Here is a 25376-nt window from a genome sequence, read left to right as displayed (position 1 = left end):
TCTGAAAAAATGTACCAAAGCGACTGAAAAAAACTGTAATCTGTTCTTTCATCAATCCACATATTGTGTCTCTGTCCATCAAATCTATAAGGCCTATAACCCCTAGACCCCTCAACTTTTCATTTTTAAAAATCTTTTTTTTTTTTCAACATTTCCGAAAAGACCTTAAGGCAGGCATCAAAATCATCTCAACAAACGTTGTATTGTAGCTAAAACTATTTAAAATTTTATTACATTTAAAGTCATTACATAATCAATAATCAAATTAGATTTTAAAAAGAAATAGTGAATAAAATTGTTAACTGTGCACAAAAAAGCAGTTGTAAAACTTTACGAAGGTAAATGAAAAGGTCTTACCAATTCTAGGCACCCATGTCAATCAGCATCAATTACTCAGTTTGGGTTATCCTTATGACCCAATCTGAACACATCAGAGGAAAGAACACATAAGGTTAGAGCGGGTGGAGTGTACAGGTCGAGGTCAGCTGCGATGCACCACCCGTGGAGCCGTTAGGTTTAGGTTTCTTGCCTGTAGGGACAAATGAGAGCATGACTGACACTGGAAACCTCGACGTACCTGGTTCTGATTCAAACCACCATCTTTCCAGTCACCTGATCTTAAGATCTAGAACCCCTCAACAGCTGTTTCCTATCTCGACAGAAATTAGGAGACAAAAGAACTTGCGCTCCTTTCTTCAAGTTGAGTGTTGCTCCTGGCAAAGCATCAAACATTACAGAGCAGTAGACATTTATAGTGAGATTACCAAGCTGTTCCATCTGGAACTGAAAAAGGTGACAAGTGGAAACCATTAAAACATTCATAAGCAATACTATTTCCCTTCTTACCCTGACTTGGTCAGATTAAGACAATAATTGTCTACCTTGGATGCACTTACACACTTTCTGAACATCTTCCATCAACATCATCTCTGTCTAGTTCTCACTAAACAATCATCCTTTTCAGTGTAATCACTTAACTTGTGTATACAACCCCAAAGAATGCAGGTCTCTGGAGGTTTTTGAGGATAAATATTTATCCTAGTCCAATTTCCTCTGGCACGTTCATTCTTTATCTCTAGTTGTGGCCTACTTTAATGTGCCAGAAAATGCCTGTGTAAAAGGCTGAGATTTCTTGTTTGTAATTTTTCTCTTGACAAAGGCATGTTTGTGAGAGACAATGAGACCCAGCCAGGATGTTTGGATGAGAGCTGCACTGGAAATAAAAAGCCAAGCCAGAAAAGCAGGATGAAAGGAAGTGCTTTTGGCTGTATTTTCAGGGCTTGCTGAGTCAGTAGTAAACACTCCTCCAAATGTTGAGGGGTTTGAGTGTGTTTTGGAAATGTACGATTCTCCTGGTGCCGGCTGAGCTGATGAATTTAAGTGATCTGACAGGAGTCGGTGACATCATCCGGATACCCTACAGAGAAAGATTTTGCTCTCAACAAAGAGGTTATCCTTAGAAACCCTATGGAGATGGCACCATGCCAGGCACACCAGCGCTCTCCAAACCTTGTTCTTGCACTGACAAGTCAGCTCTTCTGGATTTCCCCCAAAGGCTTGTCATCGGCTTAGAATCCCTGTGTTTTGTTTTAACATAGCATACTGTATCATGCTGAAGTTTTACCCACTGACCTATTGAACTACAAATGCACATGTTGCGAGAACAGTGATTTGTTCCTGTTTATGATGGCAAACTTGAGCAATATGTCATATTTATGTCATAAAGCAGCAAGGGTTCTTCTAAATATGTTAATATAATTCCTGATAGCTCTTCTGTATTGTTTAAAACATGTCAGATCTACCCACAGGCACAAATGCCTGATGTTTGAATGTGTAAATACTGCTTAAGGGGAAATAATTCCAAGGTGTTTTTGTTTCTCGGTTGATGAGAGGCATATATCTGTCAGGAAGGCATCATAAAAACGTCACAGCATGATGAGGTTTGAAGAGAAAGACCTTTGTTTTACATGGAACACGTGTGACCGCAGTGGTGATTCAGAAGTTTTGTGAGTCTCTGAATGGACTTCCATTTTCATGTTTCACTACATGCAGGTGGATGCTGTAAAATAGGCCCAGACTCGAGGAATGTCTGGTTGAGAAAAGGATCTTTGATTTGCACTTTTGTTCAGTTGAGGTGTGTGCGGGTTGGCGTGAATGCTGTTGCAACTAAATAATGCTACAAGTACAAAAATTCCCAGCTCACTCCCTCAATGTTACAGAAACGTTATATTTTCTGAATTAGTGAATGTGAGCAGTGGGATGTGGCAGATAGATCTGGGAGTGTAGCAATACCAACAGTCTTGAGTCCCACTAGGTATGGGCCAGTATAAGGTTCTGACGGTATGATAACTTTGGATAAAAATACCACAGTTTCAGGATTTCATGGTATTATGATTACTGCTCAAAAATATATTCCTTTTAAACGTCTGCAAAAACTATATATATATATATATATATATATATATATATATATATATATATATATATATATATATATATCCTTTTAAACACAATATATTTTATTTTAAGAAACATTTTAAATATTTTGGAACTGTAAACAAATTAATTATTGACTTCTGCTGTCTTTATTTATTTTAAAAATATGATATTGTTGTTCTAAAAAAACTACAAAAAAGTGAATTAAAAAAATCGTACACATACCTTAGGAATGGTATAGCAGAAAATTTTTGCGGTTTTAAAACCTTGACTTTTCCAAACTGCGGTATACCTTGCAAACCGTTATCACCCCATGCCTAAGTCCCACAAAGAAACTCTGGAAAATAAATGGAGTAAGAGGACCAGGCCTGGGAACTTTATGTTTTGAGTATTATTTGTGAGGATCTGCTAAATGCATCTCACAAACTAATGGGTTAATGACGGTGTCTTCGTTTAAACAGTCTTTCGTCTCTTTTTACACTTTAACAACCAAAATGGATGTTTTAGTCTATTTAATTTCTAGTTATATTTGAATTACATAACAACATTCATTCATTCATTTTCTTTTCGGCTTAGTCCCTTTATTAATCAGGGGTTGCCGCAACGGAAGGAACCACCAACTTATCCAGCACATGTTTTACGCAGCGGATATACTTCCAGCTGCAACCCATCTCTGGGAAACATCGGCACACACTCAACCACACTCATACACTACGGACAATTTTAGCTTACCCAATTCACCTGTACCACATGTCTTTGGACTGTGGGGACAACTGGAGCACCCGGAGGAAACCCATGCGAATGCTGGGAGAACATGCAAAGAAAACGCAAACTCCACAAAGAAACGCCAACTGACCCAACCGAGGCTCAAGCCAGCGACCTTCTTGCTGTGAGGTGATAGCACTACCTGCTGCGCCACCGCGCCACCCTTGATAACAACATTGATGCTGTAAAAGGAAACATATTAAATTAAAATGAGTCACATAACGCTTTCACCAGAAGTTCATAATTGGCTGAAAAACACTGTGCATATAGCCCATTTGGGTAACACTTTAGATTAGATTACAATTCATGTTATTAACTACTGGCTTATTACCTGCATATTATTAAGATATTAACTATTTATTAGTAGTTATAACGCATGATTTTATTCTAAATCCCTAATCCTTACTTAATTAATACACAGCTAATTAGTAGTTTATTAAGCTAGTAGCGTTAGTTGATGTTTTGTCAACCATTTGTTAATGGTTTTGTTAGGTCATGAATTGTGACAGTGTTACCATAACTTGTATACAATTAACGTACTTTGTATTGATCAATCTCCAACCGAAACAGTTATGTTTGTTGTATTTGAGACCTTTTCTTCATCACAGTTGAGAGATTATTAATAAGTTCAAACTAGTTCAGCCTATTTTTCTCCATTTTTGCAGTATGATGGAGTTGGTTGTATAAAAATAGAAACAATATTAGTGCAAATCCTGTTGCGTTTCATGCAAACATCAGCCTGTTTTGGTTAATTTTGCTCTTAGAGTCTCCACAATTATGGAGTAGTATTTCACCTAAGGATAGATTTATTGTTGAGAAAATTGCTCTGGCTGCATGCTGTTCTTTTCGGGACTTGGCTTTGAGTCTTTGCTCATAGCAGTTTCAGCTGCTAATAAGCACTTATGTGTCATTAGATCAGCAACCTGAGCCATCTTGTTTGCACCTCTTCCACTTATAAAACACAAGCATACTAAAAACTTGGTTATAAAATAAGGTCACTGAGTTTTAACGTGCTCAACCATTAAAAAAAAATGTGGTTAGTAACTTTTTCTTTTCACTAAGACTAACCAACTACTGATTTGTGTACTTGTTGTACAGAAGTGTTCTATTAAAAAGAGGATAAAGCATAGGAGGTCTACTGAGTTTGGGTTTGAAATGAAAGCATGCGTGTTTACTTTGGCCCAAGGGGTCTGTTTTGTTGATTTAGGCTTTAACCTTTAACCCTTGACTCCCGTTGAACCTGAGACACCCGGGTGTTTTTCCTTCCACCTCTGTCGCTGCTTAAGTAGACTCGAGGCCAGTTTGTCATCGCTGAGAGGTTTGACTGCTCTACAATAAACAGTCTTGACTGTTGCACAAAAAAAATAACCTGCCTGTCTCCAGGTTGTTTAGAGACTGCTTAAATTACATGCTTTCAACATATATGACCATTTAATGACGGTTCAGCCCATGGAAAGTCCATGCGCACTCAGCAGATTTGAGGGAAACAAACTGAGAGTAGATAAAGTGCAGGGAATTCTTCACTTCTATCTGTGGAATTTGTGCAGTTCCTCATTGCCGGGGGTGTGGGGTCATGTTTTAGCAACACTATCAAGTTCACATGTCAGTGGATTTTTACTAAGGTACTATGTCTCGGCTTGTCCACAAATATTTGGTTGTTATTCCTTTATTTGTTAGAATTTGTCTTAAGTTACACCGTGTCTTAACCAGATGCGACAAGTTTCTAGCACTAAGTCTGCTTTAAATGTAAATCAGGTCAATTAGATGATATTTAATGTAATTTTTGAAGGCTACAACCCATAAAAAACTTTGGGCACCAATATTCTGAAGCTAGTGAGATTTAACGAAATAAAGTCTTAACTTAAGCTCAGATTTTTTTCAAATTTAAAGATGTGTTGACACTTTGTAAGGTAGTTAGTTAGTTAGATAGTTAGTTAGTTAGTAGGTTTGTTTGTTACTATTGGTATGCCAATGTAGTTCATTTAATAAGTGTTAAAGTTGTCAGTGTTGTCTCCGCTGGCGATTACTTCCTGTACTCTGAAGTAATCTGCAGCACTTTATTTCTGTTGGAGATTACTTCTTAATGAACTACAACTCCCAGAACTCTCTGCGCTCATCAACTCCTTGAGCAGCTGACCATAAATCAAACACTGATTACAAGGACAATAAGTACACCTCACATTCACTCACACATGGCTGAGTCATGTTTCTTTATTGAATGCTACAAAGCATTTTTCTCTGATTGTTTTTCCGTTAGTTGTCCCATGTTTTGATTTTAGTCTTGTTTACCATTTTTGATTCTTTACCGCCAAGTCTGACCTCTAACCTGTATACTGACCACATTTATTGGATTACGCTTGTACTACTGTTTTGCAAGACTGACCAAAGTGATTCACAACATCATAAAAACTAGAGATACAAAAGAGAGAATGAAAAAATATAGAAATAGAAACACAAATCAAACAACTGACATTTGATCACACCACAGAGCAAAGAGACCCAAGACAACTAAACACAAAGTGTGAAGACATCCATATTCTTTGACATAAGATAAATCATTTTTATTTGTGAAAATAGTTAATAACAATTGTCTAAAAGGCTCTGTATTGGTTGTGACAATTCTACTTTTTAGTCTACTTTTAGTCTACCTGTAAAAATCAACTGTTGCAAACCATTAAAAGTGTCAGGAAAACACTGTCAGGTAGTGCGGGTGACACCTAACCAATTCAACTGTGTATTTATTTTTTACATTGTATTTTCAAATGACATGTAAGCAAACTTTTTTGAAAAATGAAGTTTATCACAATGAGCAAAACTGCTATTGTTCACAACACAAATACTTATATGCAGTAGTATTTGAATCTGAACCAATGCGATTTTTTTAGACAGGGCTAAAATGCAACAAAATATATATCAGATTGACGTAATGTCACAAGCACTCATTCTTTGTTACAGTCACTAGATCACTGAACACTACAATGCTATTATTAGTATGATTAAATCTATTATCTGCAAGATTACTGTTTGTCTTCAGCAAATAAAAGAAAATAATAACCTAAACAAAACACCAGTTGACTCAACTTTAAGTCACTCTAAAGTCACTTTTTTCACCACATGGTAGGTCTTACCTGCTCTCTATGATAGAAATGGTTAAACAAGTGGCTTTTTTTTTCTTTTCAGACTTCCTGCTTTATATTTCTAAATGTTTTATGGTAGTCTAAATATAGCTTGTGCTTAAATTACAGCTTTTAAAAGACTCCCTATGGCTATGAGAGACGGAAGGATTTTTAAAAGCTTGAAAAAAAAGTAGTTCACCCCATACCACCCCTGGCCTCTTAACCAAGCCAAATTAGAGAGAAAGAAAGAGGTATAGAGTAGGGAAAAGGGGGGAAACATAGGTTTGTAAACCAGCACAGCTGGAGTAGTGAATTGAAATGAGGTTAGGGGACGGAGAGAAATTGGGGCAATCTGACTTTCCCCTGGAGGCAGCTAACCTCCCAGTCCATTAACAGAACAATTTCCGTGAAATTTGGTTGAGGAAATTGACTGTGATAATGCTTCTTGTAAATTATCATTAACCAACTGTTGCATAAGTATAATCTGACCTCTCCTGTTTAAACCGCAAGGTCTTATTTGCACATTCATCTTACTGGTCACCCAGAACGCCATACAAAAGTGTTTTTTTACTGGGGAGCCAGATCTCATAATGGATTCTCCCTGGTGCCCCTGTGATAACTTAAAATGAACAGTCTTGATTCTGACAACCCTAGCAACCAGGTACCAATGATTAGGGTATAACTATAATGTATTCAAAGAATAAAAAAGTCCTCAAAAGACCAAACATATAATATGCATGCATGACATCATCCTCTTACTGCTTAATGTGACTTTTTTTTCCAAATGTATTCTTTTACAGCATTTATGTTGTAATATAATTAAAATATAATCAGTTGAATAGACTTCAGTGTTCATTCAGTTGTAGAAACATAAAACAAGATGAAAAGCTGTTTACATGCACGCGCCCATCAGGATCAGCAGGCTAGCACAGAAACTCTATTGAAAACACTGGGGTAAAATAAATGTTCATATTTTAAAGACATGGCATGGAATAATGTAATTTAATGCAGTGCTTCTTATTCATTTTGAGAGTCATTTTATATCAATCAATCAAGCACTAAAGATTACTGAGTTTTAAAGAAAATGGACCTTAAACACGCAAATTTTGTAATGGTATACGAAGCGTTTGACCAAGGTTACTGAAAAATTAATAGTCCTTCTGCATATACATTATTACAGTGGTGCTCAACCCTGTTCCTGGAGATCGACCTTACTTAAAAGTTCAGCTTCAACCCTGATCAAACACACCTTAACCAATTAATTAGGACCTGAACAGCACTTGATAATGACAGACAGGTGAGTTTGATATGGGTTGCAAATGAAATCTGCAGGAAGGTCAATCTCCAGGAACTGGGTTGGTCACGCCTGCCCTAATATGACCTCAATTGTGATATTATTTTTAAATACAAACATAAGAAGTTCACATAAATTAAACATTTTTTTCATATCAACAACAAAAGCCCAACATAAAGACACAGAATAGTAATATGTTTATCAGAGGTTTAGGATGTATTTAAATGTGTTATATATAAAACACCCAAAGAAAGACATTTTATATTACCAAAGTCTGAATTTGGTACTTTTTGGTACTTTGGCGACTGTCTCCTACCTATTTTATGTGTTCTCATCTGTTGTAGCACACAGCCCAAATCCCAGTGCATTCTCATTCTTTAAAAAATAGAATGTACAACAAAGTACAATTGTCTTTCATTGCTCGTCATTATTTCATCTTTGACAGAAAAGACCCCCCTGGTGGCTTAAACTATGTACTTGCTTGCTACATACTGTATGGAGGATTAGCTCTGGCTTTAGCTTCATAGTTACACTATAATAACACTGTCGGCAAATCTTTAGAAAGTGTAAAAGTCTATAGTCATAACAGAAAATATTCAAAACATGTTTGCCACCCATTTTACTAGTGTAGCATTTACTAATTAAGGTGTATTCAGGTCAAGTATGCATGTGATTGACAGCTTATGTGTGTGTGTTGACAGGACTGGCCTCAGAAGACCCATCACCATGGCCTCAAGAAGCGGGGTCGACTTCATCATGTTCAGGATACCCTGAATGAAGACTTTAGCAATAAGAGAGCGCAACCACACACTCAGTTTTGGAACAGGCCGCGTTGTGGAGTCCCAGACTACCCTTCAGAGAAGGGGGGAAGCTCTCTTCATTTCTCAGCCCACAAAGGAGGTTTGCTTGGGGGCCGCCACCGACGAAAACGCTTTGATTTGTTCCCAGGACGCTGGGACAAAACAGACCTCACTTACAAGTAAGACTTATGCGGTTGCGGTTGTATGGTTGCCGTGTCTACACTTGTTTAGAAGATAGATGTAAAATGAATGAATCATAGAAGCGTAAATTGATTAAAACAGCTTTGATGTATTGCCAAGGTACCATTTTAAACCTTACGCAATAAAGGCATGGAAATTATATTGTTTATTTATAGTATCCTAACACACGTTTTACTAAATCTATCCATTAAAGGTTCCATGACATTAAAACAAAAGTTTTTTAGATGTTAGTATCAGTATTATTCACTTCAAGGATATCTATAAGCTTCTGTGCCCCAAAAACAGTGACAGAATTCGCATTTAGAATTTTTAAAACTGATATAAACATGTAAAGCCTGTAGTTTGTCACTTCCACCCGAATAAAACTAATTATTAACATCACCTCACACTACAGTTTCTCATCACATCATAAGGCAAGGCAAGGCAAGTTTATTTATATAGCACATTTTATACACAGTGACAATTCAGAGTGCTTTACATAAACAAGAATAAAAGAAACAAGTATAAGAAAAATAAAAACAAATAATAAAACTGTTTAAAAAAGACAACATAAAAACAGATAAAATGTGTTATAAAAGAATGAAAAAGAAGAGAAAAACATAGTAGTGCAATAGTCAGACGTAGCACAGTGCTCATTTAGAAAAGGCACAGCTAAACAGATGCGTTTTCAGTCTTGATTTGAATGTGCCTACTGTTGGAGCACATCTGATCATTTCTGGAAGCTGATTCCACCAGCGAGGAGCATAGTAGCTGAAAGCTGATTTACCCTGCTTTGACTGAACCCTTGGAATTTCTAGTTTATATGATCCTAAAGATCTGAGTGATCTGTTAGGTTTGTATTCAGCGAGCATATCTGTAATGTATTTAGGTCCTAGTCCATTTAGATTTATAAACAAGTAATAGTACTTTAAACTCTGTTCTGAATGTAACTAGGAATTGTAACTGGGTAATTGGTTAATCATAACCAATCAAATGCTCTCTAGTATCTGACATGCACCGCCCCCTTCAAGATGGTTCTCTCATTTGCATGTCATTTGATGTGTTTGAGCTCAACCACTTTCAGTGGCAGGGTGATGATAAAAGAAAGCACTATTGGCTGTTTTTTTTAAAAGGGGAGGGGCTACTCTACGTCCTACAATCGAATCATATTTTGCTTGAGATTACATCAAATATCGAATAAAAATACATATTTCAAAGCACTTCACTGGACATTTAATTCTGTGGAACATAAATCAAGACTGTTAGATGAAACCATAGTCCTCAGAAATAAACAAATAAACAAATATAAAGTCAACATCTAATAGCACTTTGAGAGTAAAAAAAACGAACAAAATTTATACGTGTGATTTCTGATGATATATTGAGGTCTTATGAAGCAAAACGATCAGTCTGTGCAAGAAACTGAACATTATTTCCAACATCATCTTTTATCCAAAGTCTCACTAAATGGTTCTACACGAGTTCACACTTACAGATATTTGACTGAATAGAATATGCGTATTTGGCTTGCTGTCCGGGGAGAGGGCTCTGAGCTCGGGAAGACACCCTAAATCATGTTATTCCCTATATGAGAATAAAGAGAGATAGGGTCCGAGCGCAGTGTCTAGCCCGGCTCCAGAAAGCTCCCCCCTCAGATTTAAATAGCTATCTGGTTTATTAGTGTGGAGTTGGGGTGGTGGAGGGACGCTGAAGTCTAGAGAAAACAGAGGTATGACGCGTTTGACTATTTATAGGGGTTTGCTCTTGAGCTGTTTGGATAATAGTATGATTGTGTGTGTGTTGAATTATAGAAGTCAATCTATCCAATTGATATCATGCACATGAACATAATCTTTTATACAAGTTGCAGAATCCATAAAGATCAAAAGTGCCATTTTTAATGAACAGTTCAACATATGTGTCCTCTGTCAGCATTGTAAACGGTGTCAGCTCATGTGTGAGTTTGAGTCCACACATACTGTACATCATTAGCTATGTTTTTATCAAAAGATGCAAATTAAACGAATGCACAAAACTTGAATATCGCAGCAAACTTTTGCACTTAATGCCTCATTTACACTAGCAGCGACTTTGCAGCTGCCTATCACTCTGGGTAGCGACCTGGTGCATACACAGGGGTGTGTGGGTTTACAGCACAGAGAATACAACATGCCTCTGAGTGAGCTAAGAGAGGATCACGTGAGCTGTCCTGGTGCTCCTATTGGCTGTCACCCAAGAAAGTCATTTTCATTTGAATAAATTTGAAGGATTCTCAACTTTGTCGCATCACTAGACACGCCCACCTGGTCGGCAACGGTCACTGTCGATCGCATAGACAGAGGTTGCCAGAAGACGCTGACTTTCTGTTGAAATGAACAGTCGCTTGTCATTTTGCCGCTGCGAGTCATTCATAGTGTGAATGAGGCCATAAGCAATGAGTCAAAGAAAACAAAATCGTCACTTCCTAATAAATTGGCACTAAATATAATAAAAAATTTGAAACAGCAAGAGAAGCCACTGTGGGCCTTTTTCTGATTTAATAAATTACTTGTGCCTCAGAAGATGAAGATGAAACGCAATGAACGTTGTCATAACTGGCTTTAGGCCTGAGGTCGCTACTTAAGACATTTTTTGGGAGGTAACAACACCAAACCACTTTGACGATGGACTTTGGCTAAAGCTTTTTTTAAAAAAAGACCAAAGCAACAACAATTATTATTTTTTTTTAAAAACAATTAAAAATGTGGTCTGTCCACTAGTTTGTCCATTAATATCGCTCCATTGTTCCCATGAAATGTATTTTTTATGTTTACATGGTAGTTTATGCACGTATTTCTTTCTGGATAAAAAGTTTCTTACTCGGTTTCGTGTTTTACGTTTTTGTGCATTTTTTATATTGGCATTTCCATAAAAAAAAAATTATAAAAATCTTTACGCAATAGTGCAAAATGTAAACAGAAAAATAGAAGGATGGATGTCACATGACAGAAAGCTTATGCTGTAAACTGTTGCGAACAGTCATGGCTAAACAGCCTGATCCTACGAGGAAACTAACAAGTATGAACAAACATGTTTATTGAACGTTTTGTCAGTTCAGTGGATTGTTCAGTCATATGAAAATTTACTATTTTAAAAAGGAGGTGTGGAAACCAACCCTGCCTCTAAACCCAACCGTCACTATGGGATAATCAAATCTTACTAAATTGTACAAATGAAATCATATGAATTCATACGAATTAGCCACTAAATCAAAAAGTTACGAATTGCCGTGAGATTGTGTTTAATTAAACGCAAAAACTACTGTAAACAGTTGTGGCTGGAAAGGAATCCGCCGCATAAAAATATGCCTGATTAACTGGCGGTTCATTCCATTGTGGCGACCCTTGATAAATCATGGGCTCAGCTGAAGGATATTGAGTGAGTGAATACTGTCAACAATGTGCAGTTTCTTTCAACTGCCAAATGTTTTGCTTTATAAGACTTCATCATGTATCATCAGATGCCATGGGTAGTAATTTAGTTTTGCCTGTATATGTTTTTGAATCTCAGAGTGCTGTTAGCCATTGACCTGCACCTTATGAATTACAGAGAACCACAATTTCAGCCAAAAACTTCTTTAATGTTCTCTTAAAGTCACCTACATCTTGAGTGAGTAAACTATCAGCATATTTTCAGTTTTGGCTGAACTATCCCATTAAGGGTTTTTCTTATTAAAGGGTGTTTTTTTAATGAAACATTACCAGTTCTTCCTCCTTTTTATGGCAGAAATATACTCATTTCCAACCCACAGAGGAAATACTTGGAAATAAAAGTGGACGTTTCTCTCTTTATCTTCTCAGGTTTCTTAAAGTCGTTATCGGTTCTAAAGAAGACCACACACTCTTTCCAGCATTACACCCATTTAATTAGAAGCAGTAAACTGTCTCGACCCGGGACTGCATGGCTCCAAAACACAACTAGAAATATGTATCAAACCTCCCTTTGATTTTTAAACAGTAAATCATTTTTCTTAAACACACACAGAGGATTATTTCAAGATGACTTTAATTTAATTGGTTTTTAAAGGGATATTTAATCCAAAAGCAAAATTTTACCTGCACAAATGGCTTCTTCTTCAGAGAAATGTAATATATTTCCCAGTCGTTTGTATTAGAGTTTGTTAGTTAATGTATTTTCTAATATGACTAAACAATGAACAACTCATTTATTCGAGTATGTATTAAGCTTTGTTAATGTTAGTTAATGGAAATAAAGTTGTTAGATCATGTAAACTTGCTCATGTTAACAAGCACATGTTTTGATTTTAATTTGCAAATGTTGAACTAAGATTAATACATATAGTACAGCTATTGCTCATTATTAGTTCATGGCAGTAAATACATTAGCTGTTTTTGTTTCGATGAAATGAAAATCAAAGGGATTCAATGCTGTTTTGGACCTTACTGATTTAAGAATTCATAATTTCAGAGGTATCTTTTTTTTCAACCCAGGCTCATTCTGAATACGCACCCCTATATACATTTCTGGAGAGCGCCAAATACATCCCAGGAGCAGTTTTTTTTTTTTTTTGCATTTTTCTTTTTGTAAATCCATGTAAGGCCGCTGTGTACGCTTTTTGAAATCTCAAATTTCTCTCACGAGTGCCGTTCACACCTGCTATCCTCACATAAATATAACAGAGGCCGGCGTTGTCTGACTGATAGACTGATCCACCGATTCATAAGCACTGATTAGCCTAAACCCAACTGAAAGTTTTAAAAAGCAATCCAGAAAAAGAAAAGCCCTTTGCCTGATTTTTACCACGTTTTCAGATTTGTAGTTTACTTATTTATTTAAATTTTTTGCTTGTTTTTTTGGTCTTACCTGCTTTCTGGAACCATTTCAGACTTGCCAGACTTGAACCCTATCGTTGTGGTCAGCTCCTCTGTGCGTCTCTTGTCCGCTGACTGCCACCAAACATACAAACACATCTGACTACTTTTATTAGGGGTGAATGCCACCAAACAAACAAACAAATTTTCAAATGTAAAGACCCCCACAACCACTTGTATATTACAGTACGTTAATCTGGCCTGGTTTTTACCACATTTTCAGATTTTACCACATTCTCACCCTGTTATTCACTCTTTTATTTTTATTTTCGGCTTCTGTTCTTGTCTTACCTGCTTTCTGGAACTGTTTATCACCGGACTTAACCCCGTCGTTGAGGTCAGCTCCTCTGTGCATCTCTTGTCCGCTGACTGCCACCTAACATACAAACACATTTTAAAATGTAAAGACCCCCACTACCTTACTACAGTATATTAATCTGGCCGTTTTTTTATCACATTTTCAGATTTTACCACATTCCCACCCTGTTATTTACTCTTTTATTTTTATTTTTGGCTTCTGTTTTTCTGTTTTTGTCTTACCCACTTTCTGGAACCGCCAGACTCGAACTCCGGTCGTGGTTAGCTCCTCTCTTCATCTCAAGTACGCTGACGTACATGATAATGGGCTAACTGGACAACCTGGTAAAAACGGAGGTAAGCAGTCAGTGTGAAAAGGAACGGCATCATACCACCACATAGCACTCGTTTAAAGGACGAAATGCAGCTATACATACTTCTGGCTACATAATTCACCATCTCCAGAAATGTATATAGGGATATGTTTTCAGAATGAGCCTATTTTGCATTTTTGTGACCCACTGAAGAAAGACAGACAGTTTTTGAAAGATGTGAGAGTGAATAATTGCTGTCAGAATTCTTATATAACTGGTAAACTACCCCTTTAAGAGCAATACTTTAATTGACATTATGAGTTTACCATTTGTAGATGTCTGGTCAACACTTCACATTTTGACAGATTTGCCCCATACATCTTTGTCAAATGCAGTTCCCACTGGACACAGAACTTCTATCTTATAATCTAAAATCAGTGAGGTCATGACCCAACCAGGAGAAGATGTTACATTTCAGAGCACTCATGTGTGTTACGGCAGAGTCCAAATGGTTTTAGTTTTCAGCTCAGCAGGGAGTGAGATGAAGACCCAGACAAAGAAAACCCGCAACAACCGCTGATTAAAACTGCCCTTTGATTTACGGCCCTTCCCATAAAATATCACAGCCCATAAATCTCACATGGTTCTTCATCCAAATCAAGACACCCGCTGTAGGGCAGGCTAGTCTTTTGTGTCTGCATACTGTAAAGACAGAACAGAAGTCAAAACAGAACAACTGTTTTCCAAATCATGGGTATCGGACTACTTTCATTAGGAGTGAATGCCACCAAACATATTTTACAATGTAAAGACCCCCACTACCACTTGTTTTATACAGTATGTTAATTTGGCTCATATTGCAAAACAACATATTCCTTTTTTCACCACCAGCTGACCCTTGCCCCATTAAATGTCTTTGTGTAATGGAGTAGACTTTAGGGTGTTTCTCCTCAGAGACATCTTTAGGGATCATCTTTAGCTTTGATCACTGTGTGCATTTGTCAAACTTTTGCTGCATTCACTTTTCCCTTAATACCTTATCAGTGGACTACTGCTAATCTCAGAGATGTTCAGTAGGCTTCAGGTCAATTTATGTGTGAAAGTAAAGCCTTTTTTCATAACTTGTAACATAGTGTTCTAACTACACTACCTGACAAAAGTCTTGTCGCCTGTCCAAGTTTTAGGAAAAACAAATAATAATTGAATTCTAGCTGATCATTTGGTATCAGAAGTAGTTTATATGAAAGGCAAAGGGCTCTAGATTCGCTTAATTTACCAAAATAAAATATGATCATGACTGGGCTGCTCAATCCTGGAGCACCTTGATCTTCTTTGCTTTCAGGAATTTTTTCTTTGATATAAAGGCTGAAGTAAGAGAAGGAGTGTTATCCTGCTGAAGAATTTCTCCTCCCCTTTCTCCTGTGGTTTGTAATGTAATGGGCAGCACAAATGTCTTGATACCTCAGGTTGTTGATGTTGCCGCCCACTCTGCAGATCTCTCGCACAACCCCATACTGAATGTAAACACCATGATTTTTCTATTACCAAACTTGACTCTTGGGTCCATGCCGGTTCCAACGGGTCTTCTGATGTACCTTCCGACACTTTTACAATTTATCAACTAGAAGTCAAGTTATTATTTGTTCCTTTTACAATTGGGATCAACGACAAGACTTTTGTCAGGTAGTGTAGATGTGACTACCTTCGCGACACGATAAAAGGTGTCTTTTCCATGTTAATGTCGATTTTCCATCTGCAACGGCAATGTATGAAATTTCTATTTCAGAAATGCTTTCTATTTCCGTGACATCTTGGCAGAACAACGTTTACTACTTTGATAAAGAACACCTCAAGTAGAGATTATGTGCTTTATTCAGTGTTAAATGCTAACAATGTGAGTTTAAATACCATTTTAGGTGACATTTATTGCCATAATAAAAGCAGAAGAAAATAGTTTATCTCAGATCTTAAAAATAAAATAATTAGCAAATGGTTTGAAAATGAAAGCCAGAATGATGGATCAGTGCAAACCAACATCAGCAACAGCCAGTAGATTAAAAGCTTTTACATTTTCATTGGGATTGCAGTGACCGGTATTTGAATGTTTTTGTCATGTTGCGTCACTTTTGGTGCAGACAGCCAAATTGCTTGTTGCTGGAATCTCAACACATGCTCATTGTGGATATGTACCCATATGTATGTAGCCAGTGGTACATCTGGCTGCATTTCATCTTTAAAACAAACGCTACGGCACAGGACGTGGAGTGGATTTGACTGTGACTATGTAGTTTGAGCATAGAATGGTTCCAGAAACCAGGTAAAGCAAAAGCAAAAAATAAATGAATAAATAAATAAACAACAGGTTAAAACGTGGTGAAATCACACGGCTACGATGGCTTTTCTTTTTCTAGATTGCTTTTGATAACACTATCGGTTGGGTTTAGGAAAGAAGTTGTCTGAGTCAGTCTGTCAGTCAGTCAGTCAGCTGAACTGTATATTGTGCCCTCTGGTGGATTTATGAAAGAAGAGGATGCACAAGAGGAATTTGTGATCATCATAAAGTGTACACAATGGCCTCTGGTGGTTTTGCGAAAACAAAAACTGCAAGCTGACACATTACCCTGTCGCCAGAAATATAGACCTGGGTACATATCCGCAAATGAGCCTGGGTTGTTGAATCTTGTCATGTCACGTTGTTAGACACGGTGTACGGAATCTTATCATTGGCATCCTGCAATATATTCCAAAGATTGCATCAGTTTGGGTCAAATGCCGGGTCGGGGCTTTCTTTATGTGAATCATTCCTTTGTATCAAAGTAATGGTAAAAGGGTGTGTGGTTAAGAATATTGTGGCTAAAATTGTCAAACTGACACTAATGCCGAGTTCAGACTGCATGATTTTCAAACTAGTCGTGTCACAGATGTTTTCACACTGCATGACTATCTGGGCTGGCGTTTCGTCGCTGCTTTGTTTACACTGCAAGATGGTTCGGCGACATGGACATTCACATTGCATGACTTTACTATAGGGAGAATCGCCGACAACTTTGTCCAAACTACGTCTCACAGCCAAAAACATGTAGTATATCTTTTGTTATTAACTACATAATGAGAAAGAAGCCTTTAATGGGGTAGAACATGTACATGTTTGCTCACCTGGTGTTTAAAGGGAATTAGCCATTTCTCCTCAACGTTGATAATAAACTAATTTCTTTCTGTATGAAACGTCAAACAGACACGGGTGCTCCTGAGTCCTGTCAAACCTCCACTAGTTTTTCCTCCATTTCGTGGGTCCAAATAAACCGAAAAAGAGTGCTTTTAACTTCTCCCCCAGCCTCCCACTGACCTGCAGCAGTTATACACAAACGCACACACAAGTGAAAGCTGCTCTCTCATTGGCTGTAGGCGATCGCCGATGTTATTTTCAGTCAAAACTCAATTCACACGGCATGATTTGAATCGCCGACAGCTCCAGATATTTAGCATGCCAAATATCTCACAGGCATCGGCGACTCATCGGCGATTCTCTCAGATCGCGTCTTTGATCGTTCATACTGTGTGATTGTCACTCATGTGCACGAGCAGCGATTTGCCTGTGATTTCAGGCATTTGTCGGCGATTTCTCAAAACCTGTCGGCGAGCCAAAATCGGGGCTAAAATCACGCAGTCTGAACTAGGCATTACAGAGCAGAACAGTTATTCCAAATGCAAAAGCAAACAACAAAAATTGACTGGAGATTACCAAAATAAATTCAGTGGACAAACTTGCGCAGACTAATTGTTCACCTAAAGAATAGCAATGTGCGCTAACAAATTCTACATTGTAAAATTTGATTTCAAGTGGAATCAGATGTTTATAATTTTCATGCCTGAATGGTTGTATTTGAAATCAGAAGCCTGCTGGATGGACTGGAGCGAGACAAGGAAGTGACCATTACTAATTGCCGTTGAAGTTCAAGCCCCTGAAAACACAGTGTGCAATTTGTATAGGAGATGCTGCTTCATCAGAATCTGATGTCAAGACAGCAACACACGCACATACTTTATCCTCTGCAAACCCCAGTCAGCACCATTCTAATGCTGTGCGACTATGAGCATTGATGACTCACGTCTCTGAAGGTTGTTTTTGGCCTGTATCACCTCACTCTGTAATTTATCCCCTTACTTAATGATGGACTGTACATGTGCACAATAAACTCAAAACACACAAACCCCATCCTACCCCAAATGTCATGCTGTCGCACTGAGTTTATTTTAATGAGTCCACATAACCTTTAGTACTGTTAGTCTACCGGGAATATGTTCATTATGTCACGTTTGCAGTTTTGAGTTCCGCAGTCATTTTGCATGGTTGCAAGTCTGGTGTAAGAGTACTTTCAGTGCATCTGATGAATGAGTTCATCCGTTACCATAATCATCAGACCGTTCGGTTTAAAGCTGAAGCCCTAATATATTTCAAGTGAAATTGAAGAATGAGATGTTTCTTAATATTCATTTTTTTAAATGCCGTAATTTTAGTTGTACGTTCACAATATTGAGAGGAAAACATGCAGCACATATTTACATATTCATTTAAACTTTATCCTCAGGAATGTGGGTGATGTTGGGATGTTGTTCACTTTTAAGAGTAACTTCTGCTCATGTGTTTTCAGACTTCTTTCACCTCTCAAGAACAAAAATATTTTTGTTGTAGGCAGACTGGGATTTATGGCATTTACGCAATTTAGAGTGTGGAGTTTAAAGTTAATTTATTAGTTTTTTTTTTTTATAAAGAAATAATGTATAGTAAACAAGTCTGCATTTGTTTAATACAGGAAAAACCTAAATATTGTGTAATAAAAGTAAAATAAAATGCATATAAAATTAAGTTTATAGATTTAAAAAAATAGCAATACATTTTAATATATTTAAAAGATTATTAAACTAATTTCTTTAGTCGTTCAATGTCAAACAATCTGAAATCATTCCAATATCCTCCTGTTTAGTGCCCATAAAAATAAAAACGTTCAATTGATGTTGATATGAAATCTTAACATTTTGTAATATTATTATAAATGGCTTTACTGACACATTTGATGCATTTTATGCATTATTTTAGAATAAAAGCATTAATATGTTAAAGGAATTATTAATTGTAATGACTATTTTTAGCAGTTGTGTATACACTTTCCGGCCACTTTATTAGGTACACCTCACTAGTACCGAGTTTGACCCTCTTTTGCCTTCAGAACTGCCTTAATCCATTTGATTCATCAAGATACTAGAAATATTCCTCATAGATTTTGGTCCATATTGACATGCAGTTGCTGCAGATTTGTTGGCTGCTCATCCATGATGCGAATCTTCCATACCACCACATCCCAAAGGTGCTCTATTGGATTGATCTCTGGTGACTGTGGAAGCCATTTGAGTACAGTGAACTCATTGTCATGCTCAAGAAACCAGTCTGAGATCATTTGCACTTTATGACATGGCGCGTTATCCTGCTGGAAGTAGTAGCCATCAGAAAATGAGCACACTGTGGTCATAAAGGGATGGACATGGTCAGCAACAATACCCAAGTAGGCTGTGGCATTGACACAATGCTTAAACGGTATAAATGGGCCCAAAGTGTGCCAAGAAAATATCCCTCCACACCATTACACCACCACTAGCAGCCTGAACTGTTGATACAAGGCAGGATGGATCAATGCTTTCATGTTGTTGACGCCGAATTCTGACCCGACCATCCGAATGCTGCAGCAGAAATTAAGACACATAAGACCAGGCAACGTTTTACTAATTTTCTATTGTCCAATGTTGGTGAGCCTGTACAAATCGTAGCCTCAGTTTCCTGTTCTTATCTGACAGGAGTGGGACCCGGTGTGGTCATCTGTTGCTGTAGCCCATCCACTTCAAGGTTGGACATGTTGTGCCTTCAGAGATGCTCTTCTGCATACCTCGGTTGTAACGAGTGGTTATTTGAGTTACTGTTGCCTTTCTATCAGCTCGAACTAGTCTGGCCATTCTCCTCTGGCCTCTGGCATCAACACGTTCAAAGTCACTTAAATCACCTTTCTTCCCCATTCTGACGCTCGGTTTGAACTGCAGCAGATCGTCTTGACCATGTCTACATGCCTAAATGCATTGAGTTGCTGCCATGTGATGGAAATTTCTGTTAACGAGCAGTTGGACAGGTGTACCTAATAAAGTGGCCGGGGAGTGTATATCCATGTACAGACTAATGGGTCGCTTTAACATGATATTATGAAGTTAACATGCTGCTTTTAAATAAACAACTGGCACATTATTATATAATGTTTATTTTATTCTTTTAACATTATCTTGATAAAATAAAATGCATAATGATGTGCTCATTATTCATTTCATAGAGGTGTCTTGTGGTCCCATTGGGGTCCCTGTACCCGAATATTTAAAAAAAACTGACCTAAAACTTTTGGGGTAACAGAATTACGTGTCTGTGAAAAGTCACTAATCTAAAACTGCTTTACATTAGATCTGTTCTTCTGTGAGAGTAGCCAGATTCATTCAAGTATAATGACTTGATCCCAGAATCAATTTATAGGAAGTAGGAATTCTCTCATTAAAGCAGAGCATGTGACAGGACAATGTTTAAATCCACAGACTAGCACACTGGGCTCTCTCCCGCTGTCATATAGCTCCTGTCTGGGCTTGCAGACTGCAGAGGCCCCTCGTTCTGAAACGGTTTTGTGGCTCCAACATGCAGCCCCAGAGCGATCCCTGTCCCACAGAGCTCATAATGACCAGAGGTGTCCATGCATGAAAACAACACAGATGTATAGCAGTAACTATAGCTGCAGGTCAGGAGCTAAACAATACGTTAGATGTGGTGCTGTAAGACATTTCACTGTTTTGTTTTTATAAATACACCAAAGGGTTTTAGGATTTATGGAACGTGATACAGACTTGTGGTCTGAGCATAAACGTGCACAGTGGGGATTCTGCTTGTGAAAATAAGCATGCATGCCTCCATCACTCAGCAAGCTTTATAATGCAGCTCGTCTTTCATCTGAGAGGAGTTTAAAACCTCTGGGCTCAATCCATGAGGGACAAAAGTAGCATTTTAAGTAGGGCTTTATAAAATATGTATAGATTTTCACAATTTTATTTGAATAATGAAATTATTTCAAATAATTTTCTTCTGTCCTTTTTGTTTTTGAGTAGATTTTTATCACTAATATAAACTGTACTAATTAAAAACATGCGCAATTATGGAAATTATGAAACTCCATTTCAAGTTAAAAAAAGGTATAATAATAATATATATATATATATACATATATATATATATATATATATATATATATATATATATATATATATATATATATATATATATATATATATATATTTATTTATTTATTTATTTATTTTTTATTTTTTGGATTGCTATTAAATGTTTACATTCCATTTAAACTTGTAAAAATCTAAACTTATCATGGAAGAATGTTTGCATAATTATTCCTTAAAATGTATGTCTTGTAGTATGAAATTATTATTGTTATAAAGTCACTAATGCAGTGTATTGTGAATTGTTCTGCCAAAGACAAGTAACAAGAGCCTTGAAATTTGATGATATCTTTTTCTGTCAGGCTTATGCACTTAAACGAACCCAGATAGGGGTGCCATCACTGTCACAATATCAAATATCCCAGTTGTTTTGCAGAAGTGTAGCAGTTGTGGTGGGTATCGTACCTAATCCACAACTAGTCAAACATTCAGATTGTGCTTGTGTCTTTTCAGAACAGCAGGATTCTAAGGGAGTAACAGTGCATGTATTCATGCCAAACGTTTTCAATGCAGGTTACATGTACTGAAGAAATACTGTGTTGCTTTCACCACAGAAAGAACAGAGAATAATTTGAAACTTTTAGATTTATAAAGCGTGATTCAAAAATAGGATCATTTTTCAAATCCATTCAACATGCTTCTGATTTGAATGTAATATCTTTACAATTCTGTCTGTTTTATCAGGAAATTCAATCAATAAATCGTTTAATGTGGAGTGACAGATCACTGAATAGGGAAACAACCCAGTAGGCATACAACAGCATAAGAAGTTAATATTAGGTTTAATATTAGGTTCAATTTGATTTTGGTAGTGTTGTCAGGTGATCAAAATTTTATGTCTAATCAGCATCTAAGCACAACGTTATTTTGACGGCCAATAACGATGTTGATATTGTTGATTTTAGGTTGTGTTGGAATGTGACCAAAATCAAATGTCGAGCTAACATCTTAAAGTCATATTGACATCAAATACTGAACCTGCGTCCCAAATGGCACACTACACATTATGCACTTATTCACTATGTACTTATGCACTTACACAGTTAACAGCATAGTATACTGTATGTACAGTATGTAGTGTCATCCCAAATGGAACACTGTTTACTTTTTGCCATGAGTATAACCCCATTCACCATCAGGAGGCGGTATAATCACTCTCATAGGAGAATTTTGCTTTCATAATCTAAAATAAATAATCCAACATGAGCAAAGCTGCAGTCGATGAGTGTGTAAAGTGTCCAACATTCCACACTTCATTTTCCTGTTTGAAAATCATCCAGGTAATTAAAGTGCACTTATTACTTTTTAGAGTTTTCAGTATGAATGTACTTACACTATTTATATTCCAAAAGGGCGTAGAATAGTGCATAAGTATGCGATTTGGGCGCACTGTGATATTTATTCTTCAAGTATAGCAACCAAAATCCAACGTCTGATAGACATCATAGTGGTAGCGTCCACACAAAGTCTGGTAACTAAAAGCTGTAACATGATTAGATGTTGATATTTGGTTGATTTTAGGTTGGATGTTGGACATTGACATCAGACTGACATTTGGTTTTGACGTCAACCCGAGTTTCATTTCCAAACAAAATGCAACGTCCTCATGACATTGAGGCACAACATCTATTTGACATCATGCTGACATCAATCTGACATCAAGAGTCTAATCCAATCCAATTTCATGTTATAGCATGAAAAAAAAAATAAACATGTAAGGTTTTATGAAACTGCACTACATTTACCTGGACTACTTTGGTGTCAACAGATTAGGAATTAAGAGCATTTCTCTAATTATATGCACTAAATTACCTTAAACGTCTATTATATTTTAATAAATCAGACATAAAAAGAAGTCACTTTGTAATTTTAGAATTCCAACAATGAACTGGAGTAGAAATACCCTTGATATTAATATGAAAACTGTCTTTTTAAATTAATCCTAATTTATTGATGTTGTTTATCTTAATAATCCTATTTAGAAGGGAAAATAAAACTGTAACAACATTTATTTAAAGAGAACATCTAAAGATTTTGTCCAGTAAATCCATGTTAATTAATGAGTTTGGTTTATTTTCTATTGTAGCGAAATACAATAGCATACCAAACTGTGTCTTCAAATCTTGTGTACATACTCAACAATAATTTTTATAAACTATTACAACCTTATGACATTCTGATCTGGGTCCTTTGGTTTACCACTATGTTTAAATACAAAGGATTATTGGAGTAATGCACCGGATACCTGTATGAAGTGAAAATTCAAAAAGACATGGGTGGTCTTTTAATGAGCATTTATGAGTGTTTGGGGTTCTGTTCTGTACAGGATCATTCAGTCCCCCAGGCAGATGAATCTGGAGAGAGTCAGATATGTGATAAGAGAAGCACTGCGGGCCTGGAGTGATGAAACTCCTCTAAACTTTACTGAAGTCCTCAGCGGCCGGGCTGATATCATGTTTGATTTTTACAGGTAATAAAATAAGATGTTTTACTCTCTAAGATTTACTTTACATGTGTCAGAATTGATTATGAAATGTTTTCAAGCTGGTCAGGGGTTTCTTGCTATTTTTTTATTTCATCAATATTATCATCTACTGTAATTGGTTAATGCATCAAAACATTCTGAATGATATATAGGCAACTTTCAACTTCATTTCTATAATTTGGAGGTTGCTTTCAGATAAATTACATTTCTTAATGAACAATTTTAGGGCTATTTAGTCTGCAGTGTTACATTCAGATTTTGTTCTAATATGATTATTAATTTAGTATGGTCAAGAAACACTTCTTAATATCAACTTAATACTTTGTGATACTTGATTCTTTGATAAATAGAAAAATCAAACAGTTCATTAACAAATGATATATTCTGTATATTTTGTCATTTATTGTCACTTTCATTTTAAAATATTAAAACAATCTGATTTGTATTGCTGTATAGTCTCTTTAATATTGTAAATGTGAAGTATCATCACACTGCAGTGAAAAACAGAACATGTTCAGCTACTTCTTCGCTCAAGTCCACTGGACTAATATTTTATTACATTATATTGTTTCTCCGGCTTCCCAGATTGTAAAACCAAATTGTCAACTATGAGATGTGTGACCAATTAAACAAAGAAAAAAGTTTCTTTGGTTCTCAAACACAGACGTTTTTCATCTCCTCCTGAAGCAGGAGATTAGAGAGGGTGTCAGTTTAGGATTATAGGGGGAAATTTACACTGCACATTCATTCATGCAGGTGTGTTACTTAAATTCCCATAGTAAAAAGCAGAACACCTGCATAGTTCAGCATATGGTCACGCAACACTGCGGCTCAAAATCCCAAAGTTTATTTCTTTTTGTGAAATATAACCTGGATGTTGGAAAGCGTGACTTTTGTGTAGACTTCTGACTGCTGTTGAAGTTTTTCCGCAATCACAACACTGGAGGCGCGCGTTCTCCAAGCTGTTCATTGAGAAATTCGACTGTAAATCTTTCATGTTTTGATATTTTTTTTATAAGGAATTTTATGGTTATCAGATTATTAGTTGTTTTTCAAAATTCAAACAATATATTGTTTGGCGCTTTATAATGCGGTGATTCTGAGCTGACGTGAGTCAGGCGATAAGCGTAATTCATTACATCAAAAAATTACATTTAAAACGAATTAAGATGACCGAATATAATCAGAGATGTACAAAAATAAAGTACAACTTACCAAAATGTATGTTGTGTTAGCTCCAAATACGTGTTTCAGCTGCAAAATAAGCTACGTCAGTGGAACAACATGTCACATGATATTACCTCATCGGAAACTCGTTTGATTAAAGGCCTATTTGGGGTAAGGTATAATAAAATACATTTAAATTACAGAATATCATTAAGACTAGACCTATTTCCATAGGTATATTGTAAATGTATTAAAGTTTTGCCAAATTGTATAAAACTGACTTGAGGTGTCTCAAAATGTAATGTTTATAAAAGCCCCCATTTAGATTATTATATTTTGA

General features: G+C 36.6%; 2 protein-coding genes across 5 annotated transcripts in view; one reads left to right on the top strand and one right to left on the bottom strand.

Annotated features, from left to right (window-relative positions):
* mmp11b (matrix metallopeptidase 11b) overlaps positions 1-25376 on the top strand; it is a 40262-nt gene that overhangs the window by 4268 nt on the left and 10618 nt on the right. The window contains exons 2-3 of the mRNA XM_087300986.1: positions 8313-8590; positions 23711-23854. Coding sequence (XP_087157112.1) covers positions 8313-8590; positions 23711-23854 — 422 coding nt within the window. The remainder of the gene's footprint in view (positions 1-8312; positions 8591-23710; positions 23855-25376) is intronic.
* LOC147831877 (uncharacterized) lies at positions 358-25145 on the bottom strand. 4 transcript variants are annotated; one of them, XM_087300990.1, is made up of 6 exons: positions 25085-25145; positions 14003-14101; positions 13754-13838; positions 13455-13561; positions 613-713; positions 358-529 (listed from the first exon to the last, which is right to left on the bottom strand). In XM_087300990.1, the coding sequence occupies exons 2-5, from the start codon at positions 14077-14079 to the stop codon at positions 665-667; spliced, it is 318 nt and encodes a 105-aa protein (XP_087157116.1). In that variant the 5' UTR covers positions 14080-14101; positions 25085-25145; the 3' UTR covers positions 358-529; positions 613-664. The 4 variants fall into 4 exon arrangements, 2 of the variants coding, with proteins under 2 accessions (XP_087157116.1, XP_087157117.1); XM_087300991.1 differs by having other exon boundaries at positions 13455-13537; XR_015520155.1 differs by lacking the exons at positions 358-529; positions 613-713; positions 25085-25145 and adding an exon at positions 13175-13326 and having other exon boundaries at positions 13754-13831; positions 14003-14135.

The sequence above is a fragment of the Danio rerio genome, chromosome 21, assembly GCF_052040795.2.
Source record: "Danio rerio strain M-AB ecotype USA chromosome 21, GRCz13ab, whole genome shotgun sequence".
Taxonomy (NCBI): Eukaryota; Metazoa; Chordata; class Actinopteri; order Cypriniformes; family Danionidae; genus Danio; species Danio rerio.
This window is presented reverse-complemented; position numbering and strand designations above follow the sequence as displayed.

What these genes read in the sequence shown, in the direction of transcription:
- LOC147831877 (XM_087300990.1), bottom strand. Translation starts at nt 14,079, where the DNA reads ATGTACGTCAGCGTACTTGAGATGAAGAGAGGAGCTAACCACGACCGG. An exon ending in TAAACAGTTCCAGAAAGCAG is followed by an intron (nt 13,562 to 13,753) that starts GTAAGACAAGAA and finishes AAAAGTAGTCAG; the next exon opens with ATGTGTTTGTATGTTTGGTG. An exon ending in GAAATGGTTCCAGAAAGCAG is followed by an intron (nt 714 to 13,454) that starts GTAAGACCAAAA and finishes ATGCTTTGCCAG; the next exon opens with GAGCAACACTCAACTTGAAG.